The following is a 26,862-nucleotide window of genomic DNA, read 5'->3' as shown; positions in this document are numbered from 1 at the left end:
TTATCTCCTCTCCATCATCTTTAAAATAAAGATTTCACTCCACTGTCTCATATACTCCCCAGGCTACACCCTCAGATATCTGGTTAATAGAACTGAGTGATTTTTTTCTCTCTGCTTCTCTCTTTCCCCACACCACTCCCCACTTTGTGAAATGAATGTGCAATACTTTTGTAATTCAGACATCAACCTCCTTGCCTCTGAGGTGGAAGGAAGAATGGGTTGTGGAAGTCAAAGCCTTCCCTAAGATTTCTGCAAATTTCTCGGGGATTTATATTCTCATAAATCTTTCTGTCTCCAGGCTTCAGCTTCTGCGAGGCTGTTGCAGTCACAGTTCAGAAATGTAGAGATGAAACTCATCTCTTCCTGAGGACTGCCCAAACCTCTTCCCACACAAAACATTCATGGGTATAGATGGTATGATGCTCTGGGCCCTGGGGCAGGATCACATGACACATTGCAAATAGTTTAAACTCACACAGCTGACATTCTTCGTAAAGTTGAAGTTTTCTGATTGGCTCTTTTCCCCTTAGGGCCTGGCCTTTTCCCAAATTACTACCTCTCCTCCCTGCCCCACCATTCTCCCTTCTGCTCCACCATGTCCAGAGAAAAAAAACAAATCCCTCTGGCTTTCTAGGCACATCTCTTCATTGCTAGGGTTCCTGCCAACGTTCATGCCCTGAAGATCTCACTTCCTTCCTTTAAAAGACTCATTTCCCCTAAAGACAGCTCCTTCTCTAAAAGAAATTCTGGGAACACTGTTAAGATAGTACATTTTTTATTCCTTTTTTTTTTAACCTTGCCGTAAGTCATGTGGGATCCTGGTTCCCCCACCAGGGATCGAACCAGTATCCCTGACATTAAAAGCATGGAGTCCCAACCACTGGACCACCAGGGAAGTCCCAGAGATAGTACCTTTTAAACCTCACTTCATTTGTACTAAAAGGATGTGTATATATATATATATATATATATATATATATATATATATATGCTGCTGTCGCGTCAGTCGTGTCCGACTCTGTGCGACCCCATAGATGGCAGCCCACTAGGCTCCTCTGTCCCTGGGATTCTCCAGGCAAGAATACTGGAGTGGGTTGCCATTGCCTTCTCCATATATATGTATATATTCAACTAAATCAGTTAGCTTCTGTTGCTTGAGTCCAAAACAGACCAATATAGCTTCCCCAGATCTTCATTTTGACTAGATTTGCCCACAGGCACAGCTCAGAATGGGAAAATTTGGTTCCTGCCAAGCCTTTTCAGACCAGCCAGAGAGCTCAGCTACCAAAACCTGCTCTGATGCCCAGTTGCATTGTAACTAAATGGTAACTTACAGTGTGGAATAAGGCTAGACCTGCTTTGAATTGTTGGATCCGGTTGCCTCCACAGCCATTTCAAGATCCAGCCGGCAGGTGGAGTCCTCCTTGGCCTCCTGAAATTGGCCTCCTCAGCCCTTCTCTGTCCTTCTCAGCTACAGCAGGGGCCAGAGATGCATCACTGAGCTGGTGCCTCTTTGGCCCAGAGTGACACTGGGCTCGAGAAATTGGCGCTTTACATATCCTGACAACAGTTTGCAAAAAGCCTGTTACATTCCAGCCCTTCCAGTCCATTGCCCGACCTTCCTAACCCTCAGAGTGGTGATCTGGGGCAGCAATGACTGCACTTTGCGCGTGGCCCTGAGTTTATAGGTATCTTTGAAGGCATCAGAGATTGGATACACTCTCCTTTGTCCAGGATATTGGTAAGGTCAAGGGTGTTCTTTTCTAACCCTGCAATTAAAGACAGCAAAATATCTTAAAATATCCTAAAAATGTCCCTCAGGACTGACAGCTTCTCATGCCAGTCCCAGTTCAGGGTGGTCTTCTTTTCCCTGCCTCACCACAGCCAGCAACACCTCCTGTGTCCCATCATCAGGTCAGTTCAGTTCAGTTCAATTCGGTCCCTCAGTCATGTCCGACTCTTTGTGACCCCATGAATCACAGCACGCCAGGCCTCCCTGTCCATTACCAACTCCCGGAGTTCACTCAAACTCATGTCCATCAAGTCAGTGATGCCACCCAGCCATCTCATTCTCTGTCGTTCCCTTCTCCTCCTGCCCCCAGTCCCTCCCAGCATCAGAGTCTTTTCCAGTGAGTAAACTCTTCGCATGAGGTGGCCAAAGTATTGCAGTTTTAGCTTTAGCATCAGTCCTTCCAATGAACACCCAGGACTGATCTCCTTTAGAATGAACTGGTTGGATCCATCATAGAATGATGAAAAGCCAGGAATGGACTCTGTTTACAGGTGAGAAGACCGAGGTTTAGAGATTGTCCTGCCACCTCAAATCTAAACACTACCTGGCTTCCAAGAATGTCTAATCAGTTCCCATTCTCTTTCTAGTCACAGTCCTTCATAGTTAGTAGTCTTCATAATTTTTGCCCCTCTACCCCTAAAAGAATATATAAGAACTAATGCAGCTCCTTGCACATTCTTAAGGTGACAGCTAATGTTTTTCATATATGTTTCAAAGAGTTGCAGAGGATGGATGTAATTTCTACTAGTTTACAGACATTAACATTTTATTCTGAAACTACTATGTGCGGGCGTGTGTACTTAGTTGTGTCTGACTCTTTGCCGCCCCATGGACTGCAGGATATGAGGTTCTTCTGTCCATGGAATTTTCAAGAATATTGGAGTGGGTTTCCATTTCCTACTCCAGGGGATCTTCCCAACCCAAGGATCAAACAAGTGTCTCTTGTGTCTCCTGCATTGGCAGACGGGTTCTTTACCACTGTGCCACCTGGTGTACCCATAAAACTACGACATTACCCTTTTAAATGTGTTGAATTAGACTCAAATCCCATAGTGAACAAACAGATAAACAACAAGGACCTACGGTATAGCACAGGGAACTATATTCAATATCTTAACCTATAATGGAAAAGAATCTGAAAAAATATATATATATAATATATCTGAGTCACTTTGCTGTACACCTGAAATTAACACAACACTGTAAATGAACTGTACTTCAATTTCTTTAAATGGTAGAAAAAAGTATCAAGGTCAAGACGGTAAAAAAAAAAAAAAACAAACATGAACAAGCTCTTCTTCAGCAATCAAAAATTTTATATTGTCTCCTTTTCTCCTTATACTTGTATTTCCATTCCACTTTCCCATTAAAAATCTAACCTTAGGGAATTCCCTCGTGGTGCAGTGGTTAGGACCCTGCACGCTTACTGCCAAGGGCCCAGGTTCAATCCCAGGTGGAGGATACGAAGGCCTTAGCCATGGCAGTAACCATGGGGTTAGAGATGGAGGGATAAATATGAAACCATGAAGGAGACAGAATTGACTGGATTTGATGATGGATTTTTCATAAGGGGATGTCAGGGAAGGAGCAAGTTATCCTAGATTCCCAGATCTCTGTCTTAGGTAGTGAGGTAGGTAATCAGGCAATATGGGAAGGAACCAAGTCTGAGAGGTTTTAGGCAAGTTACCTGACCTCTCTGAGCCTCAATTTGCCCATGTGTAAAAAGAGAATAATAATATCCATCTCTCAGGGTTGCCGTGACAGATAACCTGATAAATTTCCAGACACAGAATATACGCTCGATAAACACTTTTGGGCTATATCAACAGTGGTGCTTTCTCATGTGCCAAACACTTAATCCTCAGAACAACCCTATAAGGGAAGCCCTATTATTTCCCCTATTTTATCAACATGGGAACTGAAGGACAGGGAAGTGAAGAAACTTGACCAAAGTCACCCAGTTGGTAAGTGGCAGAGTGGACTTTCCCAGCCACTGCATTATACCATATTCTTCCTGGGATCTATAACTGGACTTAAGAAGAGAGAAAATGGTAGGAGAGATAGACAACAAACCTGTTGCATAATTTATACCAACAGCAGTTTTTATTCAGAAATGTGCCTCCAAACTTGGTGGCAGTCGGGACAGGTGGTCCCTGGCTTGCTTGTTGACTCTCTTTCCCAGCCCAGGGCATAGGACCCTTGGAGTTAAGGCACAGGGTCAAGTTCTCAGGATCACCATCCCTGACAGCCTCAGTGGTCTGAGGCCTGGGGCTGGTGCAAAAATAAAAAACAAACCAGGTTCCAATCCGGGCTGTTTCATGGTCCGAGGGCCTGGGCCCTGGGCACCAGGGCTGCAGCTCCTTCTTCTGCAGAGGCTGGTGTCACCCACAGGCCAGCTGTGGCCAGGTCCTGGTAGGCATGAGATGGGGGTAAGAGGCTGGCAGAGGTTAGTTTTCTGGTGCTGGGTCCAGTTTATCTTCCTGAGGGGCAGAAGCTGAGCTGGGAACCTCTTCCCCACCATTGAGGGACTTCTGCTGGTCACTGCTGCTGGGTGAGGGGGTCTTGTTGTCGCGGGATCCCCAGCGAGTCAGGCGCTTTAGGGAGGAGTCGCGGCGGGCAAGTAGAGGGGCCTGAAAGCCTGTGAAGGAGCTGCTGGTGGTGGGACGTTTGTCTGGCAGAGAAAAGGCAGAGGAAGCAGCAAAGTGCGTGCAAAGGAGAGAAGTTGAGGGGCTTCACTTCAGCCCCCAGGGGAGAGGAGCACCCCCTGACCTGCAGTGCCCTGCTGGCTCTGCAGATGTGGGGATCTCCCCTCCTCCCTCCCTTGTCCCTCCCCATTCCATGGAAAGCTCCAAGGTCTAACCCTTCTCACCTCCAGGTTTAATTGGATGCATGAGCCGGTTCATCTGGACATTCCAGTGTTTCACGTTGGTACTAGCCTGGCGCAACTTCTGCTGAGCAGCCTGTGGGGACAGGACCAGTGGAGAGTGGTCAGAGCCACCCTCCAAGACAGCAAGTCTCAATCTTTTCAGGTTCACAGGCCCCTTAGCATCCGACAAAGAGTATTGATCATCTTCGCAGAAAAACTCATGTATGTTCATAAAGAGCTATGTGTATGAACAAAGTTGGCATCCAATTTCAGGGGACTCAAAGACCCTCAAATAGTCAAAAATAATCATAAGTATAGTTTCCCGGAGAAGGCAATGGCAAACCACTCCAGTACTCTTGCCTAGAAAATCCCATGGATGGAGGAACCTGGTAGGCTGCAGGCCATGGGATCGCTATGAGTCGCACATGACTGAGCGAATTCACTTTCACTTTTCACTTTCACACATTAGAGAAGGAAATGGCAACCCACTCCAGTGTTCTTGCCTGGAGAATCCCAGGGACAGGGGAGCCTGGTAGGCTGCCGTCTGTGGGGTCGCACAGAGTCGGACATGACTGAAGTGACTTAGCAGCAGCAGCAGTGGGGTGGGGAATCATAGAGGAATTTTCTCTTTTTATGATACTTATTTCTGTGTTTGAATTTTTTTTACAATGACCATGTATGCCAACAAAGCAAAATAAAATAATGAATACTAATAAAAATAAAACATCAAAAGTTTGTCTTTTTTTAAAAAAAATCTTCTATGGAGATTTGGGCTCCAAAGAGTGGAACCAAAGTGCAGGGATAGCAAAGTAGGGGCTGGAAGAGTAGGAGGAAAAAAATTTTGCCCAGATGAGTAACAATGATAAAAACAGCAGTTAATGTTTCTTCAGTGCTTACTGAATATTAAGTATCACGTGCTATCTTGCTTAATCTTCAGAGCAATGCAATTACCAGTCCCCTTTCTCAGATGAGGGACTTGGAGCTAAGAGAGGTTAGGCCATTTGTCAGAGGCCACACAGTCATGCGATAGTAGAGCCTGAGGGACAGAGCGCCAGGGAATGTTCCAGAGCCTGTGCCACATGCTCACCCTGCTGCCTGTGACCTGTTCCACCCCAGGCCTCACCTCCACATCCTCATCGGCCCTCTGCCGGTTCTGCCGCACCTCCTCCAGCTGCTGCTGGGCCTGCTGAAGAGAGCGGCTCTGCAGGGCCATCTCCTGCTGCAGCTCCTGCTTCTCCTGCTGCGCCCGCTCAATGTAGCGCTCCTGTTCCTCCTTCAGCTGCAGCAGCTGCTTCAGCTTCTCCTCCTCCTCCTCTAGCAGTCTGCGGGATGCCCAGTGTGTCACCTCTAGGGCCGAGGCACCTCACAGGTGCTTGACAGGTGGGAGAGTGGGGCATCAGGGAAGGGAAGCAGAAGGGGCTGCCTGGTCCTACCTGGTCTGGGCGAGGCGCACGGCCTCCTCATCCTGCCGAGCTTTCACCTCCAGCTGTAGGGCCTCCTGGAGCCTCTGCTGCATCTCTTCCAGCTCCTTGATGCGCTGCCGTTGCCGGGCAGCCTCCTCCTTCTTTAGCTCCATCTCAGCCTGCATGGAGGCCCGGGCCTGCACGGGGGACATGGAGCCAGGTCAGTGGGGGTCCGGTGGAGGAAAGCTGCGGGTGTGCTGCCCTTTCCCCAGGGCTTTGTTAGGCCAGCCCAGCTAGTTATCTCTGGATGAGGGGCTGGGGAGTTCCTTCATGTCAGGTTTTCCTGATCTGATCCCCTTCTGAAAACCTGACTAGGTCAGATAAGGATCAGTGAACCACACGGGGGAAAGGGGCTCAAGTCATCCCCTTTTTAGCACCAGCCTTAATAGTTATTATTATACGTTGTAATATAATGTTTTATAATTATAATTAGGCTAGTGCTAGCAAGGGAACGACTATAATTATAATTGTTAGAGCAATTATAACTCAAAAATATTTCCTTAGTTGATCCTTCTTTCCACACTCCTATAAACCAAGTTCTATTGGCATCAACATGTCACAGGTAACTGAGGCACAGAAAGGCCAAATGACTTACCTGAGATCACAAGGTTCCTAAGAGGCAGAGCCGGTATGGAACCCACAGTGTCTCGACTCCAGACCTAGATCTCTTAAATCTTAAATCTAATTGCCTCTACACCTCTAGTCCGTCTCCAGGTTCATCCCGTCTTCCTCCCATCCTACCTTCTCCAGACTGGCCTCATTATAAATTCAGATCAAGTCTAGTCCCACATAGTCCAACCTCGGTCCAAATTCATCCCCAGACACAAGGTCTTTAGCAGCTCCTCTGTCAAGGTCCCGCCCCCAGCCAGCCAAGGTCTCCCAACTTGGCTTCATTCTACACCTATCACTCCGCTCCATCCTTTCCCAATTCGTAGGCTCGGGCCCCGCCCCACACCATCTCTCCTCTCAAGCCACCCTTCTGCCAGGTCCCTTACCCCACAGGCCCTGTCCCCATCCCATACCTGTCCCCGCCAAAATCCCTCAAGACAAGCCCCACCTCCACGCTCATCCCTCAGTGCGTGGCCCCGCCCCGCGGCGCTCAGCACCCGGCGGGGCCCTCACCCCGCCGCCCCCCGCCTCCGCCCCGGTGCAGCCGCACCTGCTCCGCCTCGCGCAGCTGGACCTCGAGCGCCTGCTGGAGCTCCCGGTGCTGACTGCGGCGCCGCTCCTCCTCTTCCTGCATCAGGCGCTCCGCCTGCCGCTGCGCCTCCTGCAGCAGCTCCAGCTCCTGAAGCTTCCTCTCCTTCTCCTCCTGCAGCTGCTGCAGCCGCAGCATCTCCTCCTCCTTGGCAGCCCGGCGCCTCTCTCGCTGCTCCCGCTGCTCGCGCCGCTTCTGCTTCAGGTCCTTGTGTAGCGACGTCTTCCCCTCGGCCTGCAGCCGGATCGCCGTCTGGATGGCTGCGGAGGGAGCGGGAGGGGCCAGTCGGAGATGGGGGGCCGCGAGGGGGCCCACCTCCAGAAAGGGGCCTTTGGAGTGGCTCCTATCCAGCCTCCGGCCTACGGCCTCCTGCTGGGCAAAGGGCTCTCGCTCCCTTTTCACCGATGAGGCGACTGGGGCCCAGCCGGGTCCAGGCCACCCCGCGAGCACTCACCAGCTGTCCACTCCTGGCGCTGGCGCGTGTCGGAGGCGCTCATCTCATAGGTGCGGGAGGCAGTCTTCACACAGAACATGCAGCGCTTCCCCTCTCGGTCGGGCAGCACCTGGGAGAAGGCCCAGACAGGCTGGCTTCACTGGGGTCAAGGGCCACACCCTCCCCAGGGGGCTCCAGCTCCAACCCCTACCCCCTTGGCTGACCATCATCTCCTCCTGGCACCCCTTCCACCCAGTCTGCCAGGAGCCTGCGTGGCCTGGTTTGGAGGTTAGTGTCCCCACAACTCTTATAGCCTTTGCTCTTTGAAGATGGGACAGCTCTCCTATTACTCTCTCTCTGTGGGGCCTACACACAGTGACCACTCAGTGTTTATCCAGATCAGGGCTCAACATCTCTCATGACAGGGTCCTCACTACCTGCTGAGAAAGTTCTCCATTCATTCATCCCACAGATATTCTGTAGTGTCTGCAGGCCACTCATTGCTCTGGGCATATGGGATACTACTAAGATGTGCCTAACAGACCAAATCCCTGCCTTGCCTAAGCTTACATTCTAGTGGAAAATAATAGCTACCCACTGAGCTTCATGTGTTCTAGAGTCTGTACCAGGCATAGGTTATTAGCTCCATCTTAGAAAGAAACTGAGGCTTTAAGAGGTCCAAGAACCTGCCTGATTCATACTGCATGTTAGTGGTGGAGCTGGATTTCTGCCTAGATCTGTGCTCTTTGCACAATGATAGCTGTTTCCTTACATGACAAAGATGGACACAGCCTAGAATGGCTATAATAATGTTCTTCATGTAAAATAACAAGTGTTAGTGAGAAATTGGAGTTTTCATTTACTACTGGTAAGAATGTAAGATGGTGCAGCCACCATGGAAAAGAGTTTGGCTGCTCCTCAAAAATTAAACATAGAATTACTGTGTAATTCAGCAATTCTACTCCGAGGTATGTGCCTTGAGAAAAGAAAATATATATCCACCCAGAAACTTGTACATGGATATTCATAACAGCATTATGCATAATAGCAAAATGATGGAAACCACCCAACATCCACCAATGAATGAATAGATTAACAAAATATGGTCCATTCACACAGTGAAATATTATTCAGCCATTAAAAGGAATGAAGTCCTGATTCATGCCAAAACATGCTTGAAAATGTTATACTAAGTGAAAGAAGCCAGGCACAAAAGGACAAATGGTGTATGATTCCACTTATATGAGGCTCCTAGAATAGGCAAATTCCTAGAGATGGAAAGCAAAACAGAGGTTACCAGAGACTGGAGGGAAGGGAGAATGAGTTATTGCTTAATGGGTACGGAGCTGCTATTTAGGATGATAAAAAGAAAAAGCTTTGGAAATAGATAATTGGGATGGTTACATGTGAATGTACTTAATACTGCTGAATTGTAACACTTAAAATGGTTAAAATAGCAAATTTCATGTTATATATATATTTTTTTACTATAATTTTTTAAATTGTTGCTGTAAGCCTCTAAAATAATGGACAGAGTCAAAGCAGGAAAAGGAATAGAAAAGGAGAAAGAATAGGGAAATATAGAGTGGCCAAAGTAAAAGCGTTAGTCACTCAGTCACGTCTGCCTCTTTGCAACCCACAGACTGTCGCCAACAGGGTCTTCTGTCCATGGGATTCTCTGGGAAAGAATACTGGAGTGGGTTGCCATTTCCTTCTCCAGGGGCTCTTCCCAACCAGGGATCAAACTTGGGTCTCCTGCATTGCAGGCAGCTTCTTTACCATCTGAGCCACCAGGGAAGTCCCTATCTGGTTTGCTGCCAAAGGGAATAGAATTTGGGTGAAGGAGAAAGACCTTTAAAGAGGACTTTTAGAAAATTTTGCTGGATAGAGTAAGTCATAAGTTATCGCCTCTGAAATCTTTAGCAAAGTCCACATCATTCACCAATGACTTTAGTATTGGATTTGATTTGCAGTTGTTTTTTTTAAAGTGCTGACATAAGCAATCTAAAACAACAACAACAAATGAACAAACATAATGAAACCTAAATAGAGTTACAGTTTCAGAGAAAAAAACAGATTTGTTTGCCAGAGGGTAAGGGGTGTAGGAAGAGGGAAGAAAAAGTTGAGGGAGATGAAGTGGTGCAAACTTCCAGTTGCAAAATGTGAGTCATGGGTATAAAATGAATAGTGTGGGGAATATAGTCAATTATGATTACATAGTTATCTTTGCATGGTGACCTATCATAAGTAGAACTATCGTGGAGATCAGTTTGAAATACATAGAAATATTGAATTATTATGCTGTGTAACAGGAATTAACATAGTGTTGCAGGTCAATTATACTTCAAAAACGAACAAACATATCCATAGAAAGAGAGATCAGATTTGTGGTTACCGGAGAGGAGGGACGAGGGGGCTGTTGAGGAGATAGGGGAGGAGGAGTTGGATGAAGGCAGTCAAAAGGTACAAACTTCCAGATAGAAAATAAGAAAGTTTTACTAGGGATGTAACATGCAACATGAAAAATATAATTAACGCTGCTGTAGGTAACAGTAAAATACGAGGCTTCTCTGGTGGCTCAGTGGTAAAGAATCTGCCTGCCAATGCAGGAGACTCAGGTTCTGTCCCTGGGCTGGGAAGATCCCCTGGAGAAGGAAGTGGCAACCCAGTCCAGTATTCTTGCCTGGGAAATCCCATGGAGAGAGGAGCCTGGTGGGCTACAGTCCACGGGGCCACAAAAGAGTCAGACGCAACTTAGCGACTGCGTGTATGCTAAGTCACTTCAGTCGTGTCCCACTCTGTACGACGCTGTGGACTGTAGCCTGCCAGTATCTTCTGTCCATGGGGATTCTCAAGGCAAGAATACTGGAGTGGGTTGCCATGCCCTCCTCCAGAGGATCTTCCCAACCCAGAGACTGAACCTGCATCTCCCGTGGCTCCTGCATTGGGGGGTGAGTCCTTTATGGATAAGTCACCGGGGAAGCTTAAACAACAACAAATGTTATATATAAAAGTTGTTGAGAGAGTAAATCCTAAGATTACTCATCACAGAAAAAATGTTTTCTTCTATTTTATTTTGTACCTATATGAGGTGACAGATGTTCACTAAACTTACTGTGCTAATCAGTTTATGATATGTTTAAGTCAAATCACTATGCTGTACACCTTAAACTTACACAGTGCTGTATGTGAATAATATCTCAATGAAACTGGAAGGAAAAAATAAAGTGTGTTACTTTTCTAAAAGAAAAAAAAAGTGCGGACATGGCTGAGAATGGCCTTGAGGCATTCAGGTATACAGTTGACCCTTGAACAGCTCACGGGTTAGGGGTACCAAACCTCTGCCCAGTCGATAAGTTATCCACTTATAACTTTAAAGTCAGCCTGGTGGCTCAGACTGTAAAGAATCTGCCTGCAATGCAAGAGACCTGGGTTCGATCCCGGGGTTGGGAAGATCCCCTGGAGAAGGGAATGGCTACCCACTCCAGTATTCTTGCCTGGAGAATTCCAGGGACAGAGGAGCCTGGTAGGCTATAGTCCATGGGGCAAAGAGTCAGACACAACTGAGTGACTTTCAGTATCCCAGTTATCCCATTTGCAGTTTCAGCCAACTGTGGATGGTGCAGTACTGTACGTATTTATTGAAAAAAAAATCCACGTATAAGTAGACCCACCAAGTTCCAAGTCACCTAAGCAGAAATCTTAGGTGGGGAAGTCACTGGGGCTTCCCACCTTGCCCTCCTCCTGACCCCTTGCCCTCAGGCTACACCAGAGCCCCTCTGGGCCTCGCTCCAATACACGCTCCACCCCTTCACCTGCTGCCCTCACCTCCACGCAGCACTGCGCATCCAACGGGATCACACCCCTCTTCTCCTTGCACTCTTCACTCCCGAAATAGCAGAGGCAGCTGGGCTGCAGCTGGAACCAGCGTTCTGCCCAGTTCCTCCGCAGGTGCCCTCGCTTCCACAGGTAGCCCTGCCAGAGCCAGAGCCAAGTCAGAGGCGTCCTAGGCCCGGCCCCCACCCTCCTCGGGGTCCGCCCCTGGTCCCCAGCCAGGCCTGACCTGCTTCAGGACGTCTTGGATGAGCTCCTGGTAGACCTCGTGGATGGCCATGCTGAGTGCGTCCTGCCCCACGCCTCGCAGACAGCGGCCTGAGTTGAAGAGCTCCAGGAACTGCCAGACGCTGAGCCCCCCGCTGCTCTGGGCTGCCTGGGCCTCCTGAGCCAGCAGCTCCTCCAGCTCCCCCAAGCCCACCTCCAAGCTCATGCTGCTGAGCACCTTCTTCAGCAGGTATTCCACCTGGAGGGAAGGAGGGAAGGAGGGAAGGCTTGGTGGCCACAGTAGGTGGTGTTTCTGGTGTTGACACCAGGGGTCGCTACCATCAGTCTCCCAGAGCTAGGGCAGAAGTGACCACGGACGGGGGTTGGCAGGTTCAGGGGGTGGATGCGTATCAGAGGACTAAATGACTAAACACAGGTGGACTCCTGAGTTGAGATTTGGGAGGGGATCCTGGGGCCCCAACTTCAATTCAGACATCCTCTCCCCAAGCTCCAGTCCTTCCTGCCTTGAATTAAGGGCACGGTGAGGTGTGAGCTGAGGACTGGGGGCCAGGCAGAGACAGCAAGTCATAGAAAACGTCAGCGGGGGATAAGGGCCCTCTTGTTCAATCTCCTCACTCTGAAGATGACAAAACTGAGGTTCAAGCCGGGGGAAGGGGGAAGTGACTTGTTTTGAATTGCACAGCAAGTTGGTAGCAGGCAAAGCTCAATTCAGGTCGACACCCCATGAGTCCTTATTCCAAGCCCCCAGCCCCAGCCCTGGGGATCGTTCCCTTGTCAGCGGGCAAGGGGATGGGAGGTGGGAGCAAGCAGGGCAGGGACAGGAAACCTGTTGCAGAGGAACAGGAAGTGGTGGTTGGGGTACATCCTGCTGCAGTTTGTTCACACTGCGTGTTGATCACAAAAGCGAACAGCTTTCTGGCCTCAGAGAGGCCACCTCACCCTGCTGGCAGGGGTCTGACAAAGGTACCCAGCCAGGCGTCTGTGTCTGTGAAGACAGGCACACGTCCTTCTGCTGCCCCAACAGCTTCTTGGAAAACTCTCTGTAGGACTTTCACTCTTGGGGTTACTGGGTCTTGGTTGGGAGTGGGGTGGGGGCACCCTCACTCTTCCCAAAGACAGAAGCAAGGGCATGAACCTGAGTGCAGTTAGACAGACCAAGACCTCTCGTAAATACAGTGGACCCCCCACCACCACATTGTGCCCTACTTGAAAGACCTAAATTCGCCCTGGGATCTTTACCACCACCAGAGGGCAGAAAGGGTCAGGAGAAGGCTGAGTGGACAGCGGAGTGGGGAGTGGAGGAAGGGGGCAGGTTGGCTGCCAAAGGGGTCACCTGCCCCAGCTTCACCCATGAATTGAGAAGGTGGAAGCTGGGTTCTAGGCTGGTGTTCCCAATATGCCCTCTCTCTGGGGTCTGAGCTGAGTCCATCCTGGCTCCCTGCTATATTGTAGGAGACAGGAAGAGAAAATCTGGAACCAGGGCCAGACTTGGTTGCCCACTTGGGAGTGACTGGAGAGATGTCCCTGGGAGGTCTCCATTCCCCTAAAATAGCACCCTTCTCAGTTTGCCACAGTGCCTGAAATCCTGCCACTTAATTTTAAATGTTTTCATTTCAAAATGCTCAGCAATGTATCAGGCATTCACACCTCTGTGTAAACAGAGTTTGCAGAATCATTTCCCTGCTGTGAGAGCGAGCAGAGCCTTGAAGGAGGTGTAGTTTTGGACCTCCTGGGAGAAGGCATCATTGCTCTGACATGGGCAGTTCTAAGTGTCTGGAGATGAGTGGGTGTGACAGGTAGCCAGTGGAGAGATAAAGAAGACAGAGGATGTGGGGAAGTCGAGAGACAATTTGGCCTCCTTCATGGTTTTGTTGAGGCCTGTCCCTAAGTGATAAAGTCCCTGGGGCTCACCTCATCAGGAACCATGATCAGAGGGTACTTGTCCTCAGACAGGAAGTTGAAGAGGCACCAGAGGCGGAAGGCATCCTGATTGGAGAGCATGCTGTTCCCGTTGCTATCCACCTGATAGTTCTTCTTCGCAGTCAGGGTCCAGCACAGCTCATCAAAGTGCTCCTTAACAAAAGCCCCCTCTTCCACCTGCCACCAGGCCTGCAAGTCAGCTGCGAAGGCTGCCTCGCCCCAGCTCCACCACCCAACTAGGCTCCAGCTGGCTTCTCAGGGTCATCTGTTTCCCTGCTCCCCACCCTGCCACGCCGGGACTCTCACCTGAGTAATCCCTGAGCTGATGATCAGGGAGCTGTTTACCCAACCAGCCTGACCCCCAAACCCCCAGCCCTGCCACACGCATCACTTCCCTGCATCCACCTCCACCCAAGTTCCCGATCCATAGAGAAGCTCAGTCCCTCAGGCCGGGAAGAAAAAAGGGGAAGCTCAGGAGGAAATGAACAGTCAAGAAGAACCTGAGAAGACAGTGACAGCTAGGAGGAGTGGAGGGGACAGACTTAGCGGAGAGCTGGAAAGCACTTGTACAATGACAGCTGAAAGCTAGGCAGGAAGGGTGAAGATCATGGGGAAGGTGGAGGCTAGGATAGAGAGCAGGGAATTGGAGTGAGTTTTAAGGGGGGCAAAGAAGGGGCGAGTGACAGAGATGTGAAGGGTGGAGATGGGGGCATGGGTGGACAGAGGGGACAGACATGGGGTTCATGGAGGGAGGAGTTGGGGGGAAGGAATTAGGGTGCTGGCCAGGTTGGGAAGTGGAGAGAGGTGAAAGGGGCTTCACCTTGTCCAGGATGTACTTGTTGAGGTAGGGCATGTATCCCTGGCTGGACACAGGGCCATCGTCATCATCGCGGAAGTGCTCCTCCAGGGCCACAGGGTCATGAGGGATGTGCAGGACCGTGTACAGGTTGTGGGACAGCACCTGAGACAGAGGGGCGCTTACCTTCCTGAGCCCCAGCCTGAGCTGGGCCACAGGGCTGCTCCCGCCTGTTGTCCTCACCCCCATCCTGGCTGAGTCTTCTACACACACTATTTAGCTCAATCATAACTAAAACTTCTCTCTCTCCCCTCTCTCTTTATATATATACACACACACACATATGCATATATACACATATACACATACAATAAATAAAATTAAAAGTCCATCTAGTCAAGGCTATGGCTTTTCCAGTAGTCACATATGGATGTGAGAGTTGGACTATAAAGACAGCTGAGCACTGAAGAATTGATGCTTTTGACCTGCAGTGTTGGAGAAGACTCTTGAGAGTCCCTTGGACTGCAAGGAGATCCAACCAATCCATCCTAAAGGAAATCAGTCCTGAATAGTCACTGGAAGGACTGATGCTGAAGCTGAACTCCAATACTTTGGCCACCTGATGAGAAGACCTGACTCTTTTGAAAAGACCCTGATGCTGGGAAAGATTGAAGGCAGGAGGAGAAGGGGACGACAGAGAATGAGATGGCTGGATGGCATCGCCGACTCAATGGACATGAGTTTGAGTAAGCTCCGGGAGCTGGTGATGGACAGGGAAGCCTGGCGTGCTGCAGTCCATGGGGTCGCAAAGAGTCAGACATGACTGAGTGACTGAACTGAACTGAACACTTACAATGGAAGGCAATTCAGTTGTGAAAAACTGAATGAAATCTTGTGCAACAACATGAATGGACCTTGAGATCATTATGCCAGGTGAAATAATCTGACAGAGAAAGACAAATACAGTATGATCTCATTTATATGTAGAATTTTCTAAAAAGGGAAAAGAAGGGATTCACAGATACAGAGAACAGATTGGTGGTAGCAAGAGGTATGGGGTGGTGAGTGAAACAGGTGAAGGTGCTCGAAAGCTACAAACTTCCAGTTTTTAAATATGTCATGGGAACATAATATATAGCATGGTGACCATAATGAATAATACTGTATGCATCTGAAAGTAGCTAAGAGAGTAGGTCTTAAAAACTCTCATTGCAAGAAAAACAATTTTTTTAAACCATGCATGGCAATGGATGTTAACTAGGCTTCTCGTGACCATTTCACAATGTATACAAATAAAGAATCATTACATTGTACACCTGAAATTAAAATGTCAATTATACCTCAATAAAAAACAAAAAAGTAAAAACATATGCACTTGCTATGCAATAAGAATTGTGCTCAGTACTTTGCATATATTTCCCTCAACGCCCAGAACAAATGTTAACATCCTCATCTGACAGATGAAAAAACCCCCTAGACTCTGAGATGTTAAGTAATTCACCCAAAGGCACAGAGCTGGCAGGGCTGGGATTCAAACCCAGGCAGCCATGCTTTTTGGCACTCATTAGGCAGGTGTGTCCCCTTTCTGCAGATGGGGACACGGAGGTTCAAGGGACTCAGTTACTTGCGCGAGGACTCAGTGAACAACAGCCTAAGATTCCAATCCAGCTCAGCAGATCCCAAGACTCAGGAGCAGAAACCTGACATCTACCGTCAGAGACTCGGGGTCAGGCTGAATTGTGCCTGGAGCCCAGTGAGCCTGCTCCAGGAAAGGTGTGTTCAGTTTCAGTAATTTCCTTTCTAAAGGTGGAAGAGAGCTGGAGAGGGCGCAAAGAAGGGGCATAAGAAATGGTCCATGGGGTGCTGGATGGCCAAAAGGGATAATGACGGGAGAAACAGGTAGGTTAACAAACCCATCATATTAGCACAAAGAGGCTGAAGCTTGAACAAGGAGATCAGGGAAAAAAATAAAACTGTCTTGGTATAATTCTGTGATAGCACAGAAAGTGTGAATGAGGAAATAGTCACCTGCTCTGTGCCAGCCACTGTATGAGGTGCTTTCTATACCCTATATCTAATCTTGGTGACCATGATATACAGACCGCAGTGCCCCTGTTTTCCAGATGAAGATGCTTAGGCTTGGAGAAGTTGATAAGTGGCAGAGGGACTTCCCTGGGGGTCCAGAGGCTAAGACTAAGACTCCACAGTTCCAGCACAGGGGGCCTGGTCAGAGAAGTAGATCCTACATGCCACAACTAAGATCCAAGATCTCCTCACCCCATGCCACAACTAGGACTTGGCATAGCCAAATAAACAAATATTTTAAAAAAGTAAACAGCAGAGCTGAGGTTGGAAACAGGTGTTCCTGACTCTGAAGGCAGCTTCCCTATTAAAATATTGACCTCACCTTCATCCCCCAACTATATAGTAAACTCTGGAGACGAGGTCTCTGGGATCTTCCTGTCTCACAGCACCATGTCTAGTCTGCACACCCAAGGTAGTCAATCAACGCTGTATTCAAGGGCTGCTTCACCACCAGCAGTTCACCTTGGAACCAGCTCCTCTGAGGCAGGAGCTGGCAACACCTCTAAGCTGGCATGCCTACTGTCTTGATTTCTTTATTCTCTTTTGTGAGAGGAGAGGGACAAGGGTTTGAGATTTCTCTCCAATGTTTTCCTGAGCCTCGTGTTCAACTCAGCAAAGTGGGAAGTTGGGGGGCCCATTGAGGGGATCAGTATGTCTCTTTTCCCTCACCCCACCTGGGCAGTCATCTGTGGCCCCCACCCCAACCCTCATTCCCATGATCGTCAAATTATCTCATGTCTATAGTTTTATAGACATGAACTATAGCCGTCTATAGTTTTGCTTTTCTCTTATTCTAAAGGACATCCGGAGTTTCTTCCTGATGAACTCTGCCCTCTTTCCTTCTTTTGGTAATGGAGCCTTGATTTTCCTTTGAGAAATACGTCTCCATTTTCAGTATCTGTGGTATTAGCCATTTGCACCCCTACCCCATCTGGTTGCAGGGGTGGGCACTTTTAAGTCACGGTGTTTGGTTTGAGAATGCACATGACCAATTCCAGGCCACTGAGAAGCAGTCCTGGGATTTTTGCTTCCTCTAGTGGAGAAGAGGTATATTCTTTCTGTGGGTAAACCTGGAAAGAGTTAAGGTGCTAGATGACAGATGCAGCTGACATCTTGGTCCACCCTGAATATTCACTGGGAGCACTGACACTGAAGCTCCAAAACTTTGGACATCTGATGCATAGAGCTGACTCACTGGAAAAGACCCTGATGTCGGTAAGGACTGAGGGCATGAAGAGAATGGGGCGGCAGAGGATGAGGTGGTTGTATGGCATCACTGACTCAATGGACATGAGTTTGAGCAATCTCCGGAGACAGTGAAGGACAGGGAAGCCTGGCATGCTGCAGTCCATGGGATCACAGAGAATTGGACATGACTAAGCGACTGAACAACAATAACGACGACAGAGAATACTATCAAGCTGTCAAGTCAAGGAATAAAGAGAGTCACCATCTGAGGACCTAGATCCAGCCAAGCCTGAAGCCAATACTGTGCTTGGAGTCTAGTTTATGTGAGCCAAGATATAACATCTCCCTTAAGCTATTTAGAGTTTGGTTTCCACCACCTATAATCAGAGAAGACATGATTAACACGTCTATGGTCATAGGATACTAATCCACACTCCAAGAGGTGCCACTGCTAAATGCCAAGCACTTAAAATCCAGAGTGACCAACACGAGAGAAATACCCACTTCTGAAGAGACAGGTGTTATTCTAAGCTTCACACACTTCTACTCGCTGTCTCCTGGCCTCTTTTCAAATTACCCATGTCCTTATGTTTATTCGAGTTTCCTAGAGCACCTCTTTGAGGAAGCTTCCTGCACAGCCCAGCCAAATGCTACACTCCATTGAAGGGGGAAACATGGAAGGCCAGAGACCTTCACTTTCTAGTTATGAGGCCTTGAAGAAACTTCTTTGCTCCCTGAGCCTCAGTTTCATTGTCAGTAAAATGAGGTAATACCCACCACGCAGAAGGGCCGTGAGGGCAGAGTAAGATCATATATAGATACAGTGCCAGAGCAAATATAAGTTCCCTCCTGGTTATAGTAATTGTGATTTTTTTTTAACCTAACAAATTAGCAAAGATGCAAAAGGCTGATACTATCAAGTATTGAGGAGATTGTGGATAAACAGGGATTCAAATGCCCTACTGTCAAGTTGTGAATTGGTAGTCTTTCTGGAGGGCAAGACTCTATCGGATGTAAAATTGGGCATGACCCCAGCATTTTCAATCATCCAACCTACAGATGCTCAAGGGAACAGAGATACCTGTACAAGAATGCTCACTGAAGCATTGTTTAGAATATAAGGCATTGGGTAATGCCTGGCAGTTCAGTGACTGGGGCTCCGAGCTTCCAGTGAGTGGGGCACAGGTTTGACTCCTTATCAAAGAACTAAGATCTTACATGCCCTGGCACAATCTGCCAATGCCCCCCGCCAAAAAAAGAGTATATAAGACATTGGAGACAGCTTGGGTCTCCGTCGGGAGGGGACAGGTATACCACATCATGGACCTGTTGAAAAATTTTACTTCTGCCACATGTGTGCTTATGGGCAAGTGATTTTTAACTTCCCCAAGACTTTAGTCTCCTCTTTGAGGAAAATAAGGGGGCCTGCTCCACGGGGTGTTTTAGAACAAAGCGCTCAGCAAAGCACCTCGTACACAGTGCAATAAAAGGTATTGCTTAATAAAAGTTTTGAGCTATTTTTATTATTATGTTTGTGTGAACAGACATGGAAAGATATGTCTACTATACTGGCAGGTGGAAAAAAGCATGCTCTAGAATGAAATATCTCTAGAATAATATGTGTGCAAATATTAGGTGGAACCATTTTAAACTGCTATTTGAGTAGGCCAAAACAATCCAATGTCAGCAATTTCATATAGTTCAATCTAATGTGTTTATTTGTACATAGAAAAAAAATCTAGAAGACTCAGCAACTGTTAACAACTATCACCCTACCACACTCCCAAGGGAGGGGAGGGACTTTCACCTTCTTTAACACTATTTTTGAATTTTTTTTTTAACCAGTAAAACATATTTTACTTTTTTAACAAATTTCAACTTTTTAAAAAGCACAATTTTCTGTGCCGGGAGCATATATTGTTTTTATGACAAAAAATTTAAACTCTAGTGATAAAAAACAAAGGGTGCCATTAACCACTGTTATTAATGTACCCTGCTATTAAGTCGCTTTGTAATAATGTTCTTTTGCTGTTTCTTGTTTGTGTGAGCATTTCTGGCTGTTCTACATCCCTTGAGGGCAGCAAGGACTCTCATCTTAACCTTGACTCCAGAGCTCAGCACCATGACCCATACACGCTCAAGGTTTTTGATTAAACTCCCCTTAAGTCTAACGTAAGTGCTGCAGTGGTTTTCCAAGGTTCTCAGGGTGAACTCTTGGAGTCCTTCCAGAGATTTCATTCTATACCTTCTCTGACCTCATCCCTCCTGCTCCCTTCTGTCCAGCGACTCTGACCCCTTAGACGTTCCCCAGACATGCCAGGCATGCCCTTGTCTCAGGGCCCTGGCACTTGCTATTCCTTCAGCCTGAAACATTCTTCATCCTGGCCACGGCACAGCTCACACCCTCTCCACCTTCTCCGGCAAGGGGGTGGGGGTGGTGGTGCTTCTCCAACCACCTTAATTAAATCTGTGATGCCATCCCATCTACTCCCCACACTCCCTATCCTCACTTCTGCTTTATTTTCCCTCCATGTCACGTATCACGAGTTCTGACTTATTGTGTTTATTCATCTGCGTTCTCTGACTAGAATGGTCAACACAAGGGTAAGGGTTTTTTTGTCTGTTTTATTTTATTCACTGCTGTACTGCTGGGTCTGGCATAATGGATACTAAATAAATATCTATTGAATGAACTTAAGTGCTTCAAGAGAAGAAGTGGGAAAAACACAAAATTCAGATGGATGTGGACTGAATCTCTTTACACTAACCTCCCTGGGCTTTAGTTTTCACACCTCTAAAAATGGAGTTCAAGGAGACTTTGCAGAACTCCTCTCCCACCCCAGGACAGGAGCTGCCACCCGGCAGCACACAGCTGTCTGAACTGCTCCTCTCCTCAGTTCACTGGCCCACGCTGTCCTCTGTCACTTGTACCTTGTGCCAGGGGAATTTGAGGAGCCCCAGGCACTGGCTCTGACTCTTGCGAGCTATCAGGACAAAGGCTCCAGACTCTGAGGGTTCAGGGCCTCTCCCTGGAGAAATCAGCTGACCTTGGTTTGCCAGGCTTCCTGTGCCTGGGCGCGGTGGGGGGGGGGGGGTTGGGGGGGGTGAGGGAAGGGGCTGGGGGCGGGCAGAGGGCGTCACCAGAGGAGGGTACTGCTGGAAAGGAAACGGCTGGCTGCGGGAGAGTTCGCAGCAGTCACCTGCCGATTTCAATCACTCCTTAGCCCTGGAGGCGGGGACACTCCTTATCCTGCTTTTACAGAGGAGGAAACCGATGCTCAGAGAGGTGAAGTGTCTTCTTTAAAGTCAAGGTCTGACCCTAAAGCCCTACGCTAGATCTCTATGCTACGTGGGCTCAGATTAAGCATCAGAATCACCTGGGGAGCTGGTTGAAACTGAAATCTGCCAGGGCCCGCCCAGACCTACTGACTCAGAGTTTCCAGGGGTGGGGTCCAGGTGTCTGCAGTTTTCACAAGTTCTCATTCGGGCTCCCCCAGAGAGGGCTCTCTGTCTCCCCCACCCACCCAGGCAGCCCCTGACCTCTGGGTTGGCAGCCATTGACCTTTGAGAGACATCATTTATTCACTGTTTCCTCTGTAGGCGTGTGGGGGAGTGGTTCTCCCCTGGGGGCATTTTGTGTCTGTGTGGGGGGCAGTGGTTCTCCCCTGGGGGCATGTGTGTGTGTGTGTCTGTGTGTGTGTGTGGTGTGCAGCTCAGTCATGTCCGACTCTTTGTGACCCCATGGACTGTAGCCCACCAGGCTTCTCTGTCTATAGGATTTTCCAGGCAAGATACTAGAGTGGGTCGCCGTTTCCTTCTCCAGGGGATCTTCCCAATCCAGGGATCGAACTTGTGTCTCTTCAGTCTCCTGCATTGGCAGGCAGGTTCTTTACCACTGGCGCTACCTGGGAAGTTCCCTAAAAACTCAAGTGCAGCAATGCAATGGGTGTCAGGCCCATGATCCTGTAGTTCTTAGACTTCAGTAGTAGATGAGGATACAGAGCATTTGGACATCCTTAAAAGTACCAATCACTAACTGCAAAGAGAATGGCTAATTCCTCTCTTTTACACAGTCAGTAGTCTTTAAATGTATCCAGGTGCTAAGTGATCCTTTTAAACTTTATAGATTCTTTTTAAGAGTCACTGAATATATTTTTCTCAACCAGTGGGTACTAAAGCAAAACTACTATCATGAGGGAGGAGCACCAGGAATTTTAAAAGGGGAGAATCTCTGGATTGGCTGTGCGTCTGTTGAGAGCAAGAAGGGGCTGGAGAGATTGGTGTAGGCATCAAAGGGAAGATGGAGGCTCAGAGAAGGAAGCAGGGAGGAGAGGCTGTGTCAGGATCAGTCTCAACTACCTGATACACTTTGTTAAAATCTACTTTCCTAGGCTAGCGGGAGAGCTTGGTGATCCCCAGTTCAGCCCTTGGGCTTTATAGCTCAGAGCTGGTCAGTGACTTGCCTAAGGTCACCCTGCTGGGGAGCAATATAGGTATTGGCCTGTATGGCTCTGAGTCAAGGGCTCTGTATCACTGAATCATCCTTCCCTCCTTCACACTCTAGACTGAGAAGACCACAGCAGGCAGAGGTCAGGGCAAAGCTGAGGACCTGTCATCAGATTCCTGAACTGGAGTTGTTATTAACTTCCCTTCACCTAGAGGAGGGCTTCCCTGGTGGGCTCAGTGGTAGAGAATCTTGCCTGCGATGCAGGAGACCCGGGGTTGATCCCTGGGTCACGAAGTTCCCCTGGAGAAGGCAATGGCATCCCACTCCAGTAATATTGCCTGGAGAATCCTGGGGACAGAGGAGCCTGGCGGGCTGCAGTTCATAGGGTTGCACCGAGTTGGACATGCCTGTGGGGTCACACAGAGTCGGACACGACTGAAGTGACTTAGCAGCAGCAGCAGCAAAGCAGCAGCGGCACCTAGGGGAAGGCTGTTGTCCCTCTCCAGAGGAGGCAGAGCCCGAAACTCAGAGGATATCGGTGGGCACAACTCCTCCCTGGGCCCCGGGACTGCCCTGAGTGCCAACTAGAGGCTCAGGATTCTGGGACCCCACAGAGTCAAGTAGGAAAGGCCCTAGTTCACCCTCCCTGCCTTGCCTCTGCTCCTGCTGGTCAAGGGGAAGTGGTAGGCCTCCTAGGATTCTCATCGACACACACTGCTCTAACCATACACCCAGGTCAGGCCCCTCAGAGAAGACAATCCTGACTCTTTCGGGGTACTTCTCAGAGGACTTGCTGTTCTTCCTCCTCCTTCTGGCCCCATCTGGGCTCTGCCCAGGATGGCCGGTGGCAGCCTTTCTGCCAACATGTTGGAGAGAAGTGGGTGACTGTCCCAGCTTGCTCTGGGCTGGTGCAGGTCCCCCAGCCTTTTCCCAAGAGAGGACGCCAAGGCCAGGGACAGTTTTGGTAAGGACAGGCTGACCCCAAGGTCTTTTCCCTTCTCACCCAGTCTTTCCGGGGAGGGAGTGTGCCCTGCTGGTCTCTATTTGTCGTCTGCTTCTTCCTCTGCCTTCTGACCACTTCTCTATTGCTCTTTTGCCTTTCCGGCATCCCCGCCCCCAGCACTATTACTTCCTCCCCTCCCGGGCTCCAGTATCACAGGCTGGTGGGAGAACTGCCTTCCTCATCTTTCTCTCCTATGACGTGGGCCCTGCAGTTTCTGGTCCACCTGCTGCTGGGCCTGAGACTCCCACTGCTACTCGAGTTCCCAGACACGTTTTCTGTTGATGGGTTGAAATCTGCCACTAATCCTGTGTGACCGCAGAAGCTGCTGGCAGTAGGCTCATTGTGAGCTGTGAGGTGGTACAAAGACAGTGGATGGATGGTTCGATTATGCATCCTGCCCATGCAATCTTTCTTGTAAATACTCACCAGGTGGGGGTGGGGGCACAGGCATCTGCCCAGTCAGAGGCCAAGACAGAAGGTCCATCTAAGAAGCCTTACTGCCTGGTGGGCTCAGGAAATCTAAGTGCAGTACCTTCCATTTATGAGGGAAATAGAGAGCCTGGAGGTGTCACAGGAGCCACAACTAATGGAGCGGTGGTAAATGGAGACAACAAACTATGGAGGTTGGGATTTTTCCTGAAAGATAATAAACGGGCAACATGGGAGGCAGATATAGGACGTGGAGTTTCTGCAAGGATAGGGTTTGGATGATCTGCTTTTCCTCTGTCTGCCCTGCAGAGCTCACTACATAACCTGCAATAAGAGGATTTAAGTAGAATGTGAGGAAGAATCTGCCTCTTGGGAGATTCTCTCAGATGATCAAAGGTGGTTGTGGACTCTCTTTCCTGGGAGAGCCAAGAATCATTTACTAGATGCTCACAAGTCTGGCTAAGGGGTCAATTACGGGATAGGACCAGTTTGGGATGTCCAAGTTCAGCAAAGAGGGAGGGGAAACAATGCCTATCTTGTCCCATTCGTCTCTAGGGTTTCCAGGCACCTCCTGCTCAGTCATTTAGAATGGAGGTTTCCTTGAGATTATACTCCTCCTTTGGGGGTGGGGGGAGGGCGGCAGGAAAGGAAGTCTGTGGCCTAGCCTCGTGCCAGGCGCATACCTGGTGCTCAGTAATATTTGTAGAGTGAATGAATGAACCCCTAAGGCAGATCCCAGAGGGCTGAGGCCTCCCTCATCCTGTCTCCCTGTGTCCCCTGGCGCCAGTGGCCTAGGGCCTTGCTTCTTGCCCACTAACAAGGGTGAAGGCAGCACTAACCCAGGAGTGCAGGAGAGAAACTTTTTGGTCTCCCAGGAATTATCTAGGACCAAGCGATAAACTGCAGGGCAATCACTGATGGGGCTCTTCCTGGACTCAGATTCTATTCCTTCCCTGCTAGAGGTCTCAAGGCCTAAGGTAAGTTTCCCAACCTGGTGGGAGTGAGGGGGTTGGTGAATGGCAGTACGATGGGGTCTTTAGTCCTTACTCCTTCCCAGTTCTGTCCCACCTAGGAGGCAGGGTGCAGAGTAGATGCTCTCCGGCCAAGGGTGACTGAGCCGCCTGGTTTGGGGCCGCGAGAGGCTCTTGTACCCTCTCTCTCAGCTCCGGGAGGAAGTGACTGACAAGTACTAGCTAACTGTCTCTCTTCAAAGCCAGGAGGAAGCAGCAGGAAGGAGGAAGCAGCAGGAAGGAGTAAGGTGCATGCCCAAGCTTGACTCTGGGGAGACGTGTGCTCATCACATGGAATCTGGGATGTAGCTTGGCTCGTGGCCCTCAGAACCCCATGATGCCACCTCTGCTCTCCTGAGAGTTTGGGTCGGGGCTCTGGACCATGGCCCTGCACACACCTCACTGGGGCCTCTGGATGGTGGGCAGCAGCATCCACCAGGCCATGTCACCCCAGTTACCCAGCACCAGCCCCGCCACCCTCCCTGGGCCCCTGGCTAGCTGGGGTGCCCCTGGAGGAGCGCAGGGTTCGCGCCGAGCTCCCAGGAAGCAGGGGCTGCTGAGACGCTTCTGCCGGCCTCCGCTGTGCCCCGGGTGCCCCTCACCTTGAGCTGGGACTTGGAGACCTTGCCGCTCTTCTCCACGTCCAGTGCAGTGAACGCGTACCAGATGGACTTAAGCAGCTCCTTGCGCAGGGCCATGGCTGAGGCGCCCGCCAGGCCCAGGGGCGGCTCTGACACCAAGATCCGGTTTCAGGAAATGCAAACGGCAGCAGAGACCGCAGCAGGGCCGCAGCGCGGTCGGAGAGCTCCACCTGCCTGCTCTCGAGGGCTCCCGCGCTGGCAGGACCCAGCCTGTTGCTCAGCGGCCCCGCTCCCTGCTTGGAACAGGGGACCAAGCCCTGGGGAGCTATGGCCCCAGCTCTGTTCAACCTGGTTCCCTGGGCGTGAGGCCCTTTGGGAGCCGCAGCCCCCGAACCTCCTGGGCCCCCAGAGGCAGCTTGCTGAAGGAAAAGCGAGCCCATCCTGAGTTTGGAGCCAGACAGCAAGGGGCAGGTCTTGTACCAATCCCACACTTACCAGGTGGGAGGCTTTGGATGAACAATGTAACCTCTTCAAGCAGCTTCTCATTGGTAAAGCAGGAGAAATGCTCACCTCATAGGTTGTAAAGAGGTCTGAGGATGGATGTAAAGCTGGATTAGGCTCTGGATAAAGCATTTCTTTTAAGGCCATCTAAGAAGGCAATGGCAAGCCACTCCAGTACTCTTGCCTAGAAAATCGCATGGACAGAGGAGCCTGGTAGGCTGCAGTCCATGGGGTCGCTACTAGTCGGACATGACTGAGCGACTTCACTTTCACTTTTCACTTTCACACATTGGAGAAGGAAATGGCAACCCACTCCAGTGTTCTTGCCTGGAGAATTCCAGGGACGGTGGAGCCTGGTCGGCTGCCGTCTATGGGGTCACACAGAGTCGGACACGACTGAAGCGACTTAGCAGCAGCAGCAGCAGCAACACTACTGTTGTTTTCCTCTATTTCTTTGCATTGATCACTGAGGAAGGCTTTCTTATCTCTCCTTGCTATTCTTTGGAACTCTGCATTCAGATGCTTATATCTTTCCTTTGCTCCTTTGCTTTTCGCTTCTCTTCTTTTCACAGCTATTTGTAAGGCCTCCTCAGATAGCCATTTTGCTTTTTTGCATTTCTTTTCCATGGGGATGGTCTTGGTCCCTGTCTCCTGTACAATGTTACGAACCTCCATCCAGAGTTCATCAGGCACTCTATCTATCAGATCTAGACCCTTAAATCATTTCTTACTTCCACTGTATAATCATAAGGGATTTGATTTAGGTCATATCTGAATGGTCTAATGGTTTTCCCTACTTTCTTCAATTTAAGTCTGAATTTGGCAATAAGGAGTTCATGATCTGAGCCACAGTGAGCTCCTGGTCTTGTTTTTGCTAACTGTATAGAGCTTCTCCATCTTTGGCTGCAAAGAATATAATCAATCTGATTTCAGTGTTGACCATCTGGTGATGTCCATGTGTAGAGTTTCTCTTGTGTTGTTGGAAGAGGGTGTTTGCTATGACCAGTGCATTCTCTTGGCAAAACTCTATTAGCCTTTGCCCTGCTTCATTCCGTGCTCCAAGGCCAAATTTGCCTGTTACTCCAGGT

At 49.3% G+C, this 26,862-nt stretch overlaps 1 protein-coding gene across 2 annotated transcripts; it reads right to left on the bottom strand.

The window, feature by feature from the left end:
- Positions 1–3,868: 3,868 nt before the first annotated feature.
- On the bottom strand, positions 3,869–25,448 carry DEF6 (DEF6 guanine nucleotide exchange factor). Of its 2 annotated transcripts, none has more exons than XM_055407054.2 (11): positions 25,295–25,448; positions 14,555–14,695; positions 13,726–13,911; positions 11,816–12,052; positions 11,581–11,727; positions 7,774–7,882; positions 7,281–7,579; positions 6,092–6,258; positions 5,782–5,980; positions 4,662–4,752; positions 3,869–4,463 (listed from the first exon to the last, which is right to left on the bottom strand). In XM_055407054.2, exons 1-11 carry the CDS (start codon positions 25,388–25,390, stop codon positions 4,240–4,242), a joined length of 1,896 nt encoding a protein of 631 aa, XP_055263029.2. In that variant the 5' UTR covers positions 25,391–25,448; the 3' UTR covers positions 3,869–4,239. The 2 variants fall into 2 exon arrangements, with proteins under 2 accessions (XP_055263029.2, XP_088687272.1); XM_088831146.1 differs by having other exon boundaries at positions 13,726–13,800.
- Positions 25,449–26,862: the final 1,414 nt, after the last annotated feature.

The sequence above is a fragment of the Moschus berezovskii genome, chromosome 23 (assembly GCF_049115385.1).
Source record: "Moschus berezovskii isolate FMDL1 chromosome 23, NW_MosBer_1.0, whole genome shotgun sequence".
Taxonomy (NCBI): domain Eukaryota; kingdom Metazoa; phylum Chordata; class Mammalia; order Artiodactyla; family Moschidae; genus Moschus; species Moschus berezovskii.
The sequence above is the reverse complement of the archived record's forward strand: the minus strand, read 5'-3'. Positions and strand labels throughout refer to the sequence as shown.

What these genes read in the sequence shown, in the direction of transcription:
- DEF6 (XM_055407054.2), bottom strand. Translation starts at nt 25,390, where the DNA reads ATGGCCCTGCGCAAGGAGCTGCTTAAGTCCATCTGGTACGCGTTCACT. An exon ending in ACAAGTACATCCTGGACAAG is followed by an intron (nt 13,912 to 14,554) that starts GTGAAGCCCCTT and finishes GCCTGGTGGCAG; the next exon opens with GTGGAAGAGGGGGCTTTTGT. An exon ending in AGCTGCGCGAGGCGGAGCAG is followed by an intron (nt 6,259 to 7,280) that starts GTGCGGCTGCAC and finishes TCCCCCGTGCAG; the next exon opens with GCCCGGGCCTCCATGCAGGC.